The sequence below is a fragment of the Rhamphochromis longiceps genome, linkage group LG14, assembly GCF_057381845.1.
Source record: "Rhamphochromis longiceps isolate RC_006_pf linkage group LG14, R_longiceps_female_GT1.1, whole genome shotgun sequence".
Taxonomy (NCBI): Eukaryota; Metazoa; Chordata; class Actinopteri; order Cichliformes; family Cichlidae; genus Rhamphochromis; species Rhamphochromis longiceps.
In genome coordinates this window covers 26,705,210-26,711,512 of record NC_140570.1, presented here as the reverse complement: position 1 = coordinate 26,711,512, position 6,303 = coordinate 26,705,210, and the positions used below count along the sequence as shown (strand labels likewise).

General features: G+C 39.6%; 1 protein-coding gene across 1 annotated transcript in view; it reads left to right on the top strand.

The window, feature by feature from the left end:
- Positions 1 to 338: 338 nt before the first annotated feature.
- dhx36 (DEAH (Asp-Glu-Ala-His) box polypeptide 36) overlaps positions 339 to 6,303 on the top strand; it is a 30,464-nt gene continuing 24,499 nt past the window's right edge. Inside the window, exons 1-4 of the mRNA XM_085380518.1 lie at positions 339 to 857; positions 5,278 to 5,435; positions 5,584 to 5,691; positions 5,835 to 6,036. Coding sequence (XP_085236644.1) covers positions 603 to 857; positions 5,278 to 5,435; positions 5,584 to 5,691; positions 5,835 to 6,036 — 723 coding nt within the window. The 5' untranslated portion in view covers positions 339 to 602. The remainder of the gene's footprint in view (positions 858 to 5,277; positions 5,436 to 5,583; positions 5,692 to 5,834; positions 6,037 to 6,303) is intronic.

Genomic DNA, 6,303 nt, shown 5'->3' with positions numbered 1-6,303 from the left:
ACTTGTTAAGCACTGCTAGAAATTATACAAGTAACAGGACTGAATGCTTTAGTAATACAATAATTCAGAGGCAAATAGTTATGTTTAAAGGTTAGTGGTAAAATGTCAGTGTCCTGATCTACACAGTAAATCATAACAAATTGCATAAAAAATAAACTGGAAATTTGAACTGAAATACACATTTGTATGCTAATTACTATGATAACTTCGTTTGAAGAAGTCAGCTAGATTTAGAAAGCAGCGTTTAAAACGGTAATATGGAGAGCAACCAATCCTAGAGCGCCACGTCAATATCTAGTTGCTGAAAATGTTGACGGCATTATTATGCGACATGCCAGATGGAAAACAGCAAGTATCTCGGATGTGACACTTTTTCAAGGGGATGTTGTTGTTTAATAAGTGAGTTAGAGGGGCGCAATTTAGGTTTGGGGTGTAGTTATCGAGAACCCAACTGTCAGTGGCTACGTGAGTGTCACCGCATATTTTTGAAGTGAAATATTTAGTTCGTAAATCCACTGAATATTGCTGGTTAGCGAGTAGCTGTAAGCCGTTAATTGAACGCAGGTTAACGGACGTTACCGTTGCCTGCCTCTAACCGCAACATGAGCTATGGATATGGCGGCGGTGGAGGAGGAAGAAGAGGTAGAAGAGGAGGTCGCGGGCACAGAGATGACAGCAGAGAAAGATGGGAAAGGGGAGGTGGAGGAGGCTCGAGAGGAAACATGTCCGAATTTGACCCGGATCGGGGAGGAGGTGGGCAAAGAGACCGTCCTCCTCCACACCTGAAGGGCCGTGAGATTGGACTGTGGTACGCAAGATATGGAGCCGTTAGGAGGAAGCAAGCTGACCGGAGATCGGTATGGACTGTGCTTGAAGTCATGCTCATTGTAAACATGGAAGGTCTGTCTGTATAACTGCAGTCACCCTGTTAGCAGGGGCGGATCTAGAGAAATTTTCTTAGGGTGGCATGAGGGTGGCAAAGAAATCAAATGGGGTGGCAAAATCAAAGCCTTTCCCCCCCCAAACACATATGCAGGTGGTTACATATGGTTAAAATGACTTAAATGCAGTAAGTATACACATTTTTCATATAAATATTTTCTATAACTTAATTATTCTCTGTAGTCCACATAATTAAACACTTTAGTTACATAAAACATGTGAGTTTTGATTGTATGTACTGTATAGCCTGTATAATAAATAAATAAATATGTAGCCCAATAAGTATAAAATCCAGAAAGCTACACAACATGGGGCGGTTCATTTACAAACACAAGTCTAACTTAAGTTTCACACTGTTTTTTGTTAGAAAACAATCACATTGTTAGATGCTTAAATTACACAATATGTCAGAAATCTGCACTGTCATGAACAAAAATGTAAACCTAATTTTTCATGATTTGTTGGATCAACCCACAGAGGTCTGTAATACAACAGCCGTTTTTGACTCCTTTTGAGTTTATGTTTGTATTTCACCCTCAAATTGTTTCATTTTATTTTTTCCCCCTTGCCTTGTTTGGTGTCATTCTTTTCAGCTCAACTGAATTTAGTTGTTCTTTCACTGACATACTGCATTAGTATTACTGATCTGAAATCACACAAATAACTTAAAATCCTAGTAGCATTTTTTTTTTACTGTAAAAAAAACCACAGACATGTTGAGTAAATTTTTATAACCTGAAATGCAAATATAAATTGTACATTTTGTAAATGTATACAACTATTTATCTAAAAATGCAGCCAATACACCTGCTGGTTTTTTTTTTTTTCATTTTATGCAACCATTTAAAAATATTACTAAAACTAAAATGAGAGAACAATCAGGTTTCGCAATAAGATGCCCCACAAATGATGTGTGCCAGTAAAAAAAAAAAGTTTGTCCACCAAAAGACAGGAGAGCAGCACGGATAAATCTGCAGGCCTGACAGCAGGGCCCTATTTCAGGAAGCCGGTTTAGAAAACTCAGAGTGAAAAACGATACTCAGGGTTGAGTAACCCCGAACTGTCCAACTCGGAATATTCGGTTTCAGAAAGGCTGATAACAATTAGTTCAATCAACGCGGAGTTGCTTTAACCCCAAATTAAGCGCGCGCACGAGGATACATAAAGCCCTGATTAGTGGAGCACAGATTAAGCGAGTCACCATGGAGACGGAGGGAAAGAAGGCGCGGTCAATGTATTTTACAGCGCTTGAGGCCGAAATTCTGATGGCAGTATATGCCGATAACATGCAAATTTTGCAGAAAAAAAGTAACACAGGCTCAGCTGCAAAAGAAAGGGAGCATGCATGGCAAAACATAGCCGACAGAGTCAATGCGTGAGTGTTAATTTAAACATTGATCTAGGGATTTCCCACCCATTTAACACGTTATTTTATTATATTTTATTTTTTATTTTATACATTTTATTTTGTGATGTGATGTGAGTGCAGGTGCAACCCAACAGGCCCCAAACGTTCCTGGCAGCAAGTAAAAATGAAATATAAAAATATAGTCCAAACAGGTATGGTGTAATTGTATTATGAGCCATAGTGTCTGTTTGTCCGATGTAAATCAATTGCAGTTAGAGGCTACATTAATTTCCCCTCTGTAAGCACTTATTGAAATTATCTGAGCATTACAAGTACATATTTGCTTAGTCTGTATGCTCAAATGTGACCCGTTATGGCCACTAGAAAAAAAGCGGAGGCCCGAAAAACAGGTGGGGGTCCTCCACCACCACCACTCACAGAGCCTGGCCACTTGGCTTCCACATTTGTGATAATGTTGGCAGCATCACATATGATCTTCACAGTGCAGAGAACACAAATTAGCATCCATTACTAATAATGAAATAATTTGTTAGTTTGAAATGCTACAGGGAGCTATGTACCTGCACATTAATGCTGTGGAAAGACTTCCTGTTCACATAGTCTCCTTCATTTACTGAAGGAGCAATGATTGGAATGCGAGTGCCATCTATACAGCCAATCACGCCTGGGAACCGTGAGAATAAATGTAAAATTTAAGCAGTAGTTTAAGTATCACCACATCATGAATTAAGTTTTGTTCATCCTGCTACCTGCAATTTTGTGGCATCCCTCTTTGATAAATCTTGTGGGTCTATGACCGGGGAACACCACAAACGAGTACAGGAGACGTTTCAGTGCAACTGTAACATTCCTGACTGCCCGACAGACGGTAGCCTTGGAAACGTGCTCAGCGTCACCAATATTATACAGAAAGCTCCCGTTTGCAAAAAACCGAAGTGCGATACAAATAATATGTACAGAACTGAGAGGATGTCCACGATGTGTCACATGAGCAATATATGGCCTGAGGATGTTATTCAAATAAATTGTAGATTGTGCTGAAAAACGGTAACGTTCACACAGGAAATCATCAGGAAATGATAAAATGTCCAAACGCGCTCTAATCACTCTCTCCCGGCGGAGAGCTCTGCGGAGAATTTGGGCTTCAACATCTACTGGCTCTTCAAGGAAGGGACACGCCATGTCTGACACTTCCTACAGTCAGGTTTCCGACAAAGAGGCGGAGAACGTCAGGGTTAGTTGAAGTAAACCTGCTAGGGGGCAGGTTAGCTTCACGGAGTGTGTCGTCATAGTAACTCACTCAGAATTAATCTAAACTCACTTTGTGAAACCGAAAACCCAGAGTTTTCGTTAACTCAGGGTATACTTACTCAGAGTTTGCACTAAACCGGCTTCCTGAAATAGGGCCCAGGTGTATCACTCCGCTGGTTTTCTACTTAGTGACAGTGTTTACACTGCAATGTGCCTTTGTGAAATTCATTAGTGCCCTCACTGACACACAAAACAAAACGACTACACAACAGAATGCAGAACTACACAAGACAACCCAACACACTAAGTATACACTCCACACTAAACGTCACAAATGGCCACATCTAAAAACTCTCTCTAACTCGCTGTCTCTCTCTCTCCCTTGCTCGCTCTGTCTCGCTGCCGTTACCGTCACTCCTAAAACTTTTCCCTCTTCCTAAACAACCAAATCCCACATGTTGACTTTTTTTTTTTTTTTTTTAAATTGGTCGACATGGTACATATTTCCAGCGATAGGAAAGAGGTGGCTTTTTTCCTTTCTTTACTGTTTTCGCGCTGTCCTTACAAAACGCTTAAAACACACACACACACACACACACACACACACACACACACACACACACACACACACACACACACACACAAACGTGACGACAGTATTTAGAAAAAAGCGTGGCTTATATATATTATTGTAACTCTGGATTTACTGGCCTGTAATTAAAATTTAAAAACTTTGAAGTCCAAACTTTCAATGTGGGCTGAAATAGAGACCCAGCGTGGCTGCAACTTGTTGCTATGTCAGCTTAAAATAGTCATGTGATTTAGAGGTGCAGCGTGTCGGTGGACCACAGGGGGTTCATAACACTCACCTTCATTCCATTTCCAGAGTGTAACATCCACCCACCTGTGTAAAATCCGAAATTCCCATGGTGTTGTTCAGAATGTGCTCTGGCACAATCATAAGCATCGCTTGCTACTGAAAACAAGGAAAAAGCCGGTCCTGTTGTGGGCTGAACCATTTGTTAATGGTGGAGCGGGGGGACACTATGCAATATATACAGTTTTAGCATTTATATTCACTGTTGACTGTAACTACGCTCAAACTGTTAATGCTATCGTATTGTAATTAACAACACTGTCATATGCAAAACTGGGGTGGCAAGGGATCATTTTAGGGTGGCACTTGCCACCCCATGCCACCCTTCTAGATCTGCCCCTGCCTGTTAGGAGCAGATCTTTGAGCACATCAAAGTGTGGGAAGCTGATTGGAAAATTGCTCACTGTGTGCACAGAAAGTATTCACACTGATCTGAACATGGGCAGTAAGTCACATTTTCCCCTGCTGGTTAACAGACAGTTGCTTGTACAATATATAAGAATGGTAATAATTATATATAAAATATTATTAATAATAATACTAATAATACAAACACACCACCACCACCATCATTATATACTGAATAAATATCCAATCTGTCATTGTGTTTAAAAAAAAAAAAAGGATTACTTACACAGCACAATTCAAAACTACATCTACAACAGTAAGTATTTCTGTTACATATTTATCTTCTTACATCAGGAATTAGTCCGAGACAGGTCCCTGTCTTCAAAGTGTTAATGAGTAGTATTTTCTTTTTCAGTGGTATAAAGGGAAATTTGGAAAAACACTGTTGCAAGGTCATAGCTAACTTTCCTTTTCCCATTTGCTTGTGCAGCGGGCAGTGGTCCAGATGGATGAGGCAAGAGAGCAACACATTACCAAACTGCTTAACTCTGTCCAGAATGACCAGCTCGGCCCAGAAAGGGGCCGCAGGGATGAAAGAGCCTCGACCTCTGACAGCTGGCAAACAGCTGCCAGGGATAGTGCCCACTGGTGAGAGAGGCTTGTATAGCTTTATCAATTGTTGTTACTAACTTATAATGAATTAATAGGAAAGCTAGACAGAATAGTAAAATTTCAGTTATTTCTTCCCCTTTGACTGCTGACATCATGACTAATTTAGTGTGTTTATCATCATTAGTTACTTTGATGGGGATTTGCCTGAAGAGGAAAAAACTAAGACTGAGGTCAAATGGGAGGAAGAAGAAGGTAGTCCAGGCCAGAAGAAAGCAACTGGCAAATCACAAAGGTAACTTTGTGTAAAAATGTGTGATTTTTTTATTTTTTTATTTTTTTTAAATCATTTAGAAATTCTGCAGAACAAATAGTAATGTAAGGTTTTCCAGGTAATATTGGATGTTTATACCGCTGAATGTTTTTTTTTTCTTCTAGTCACTCTACAACAGCGGTTAAAGATGAGCCGCCAGATCAATGGGATGAAGAAGATCAGGAAGAGGAGGCGGCGAAACCAGTTATTAAAGATAAGGATCTGGAGTTCTTACATCAAGAAGTAGTCCGAGACAGGTCCCTGGATGACTACTTGAAGAGAGATCTGCAGAGTAAGAAATCAGATGGAAAGTACAAAGAAATGCTGGTAAGAGTTTTCAGTGGTATAAAATCTAGGTTTAAGTTTCTAGCATGAACATATTTATTAAAATAGCTAAGGTGGGGACAAGGTGGGATTTTTTTGGTAGTTTAGCATGTTTAGTGCCTTTAGATAACAACATTACTACTATACTAGTCATTTGTTGTCATTTAATGTCCAAAAGTCCAATTTAATTAATTAATTAGTGTTTTTAATAAGAAAAATAAAAAGTAATGGGTTTCATTCAGTTGAAAGGTTCTATGTTTGGGGAAAAAA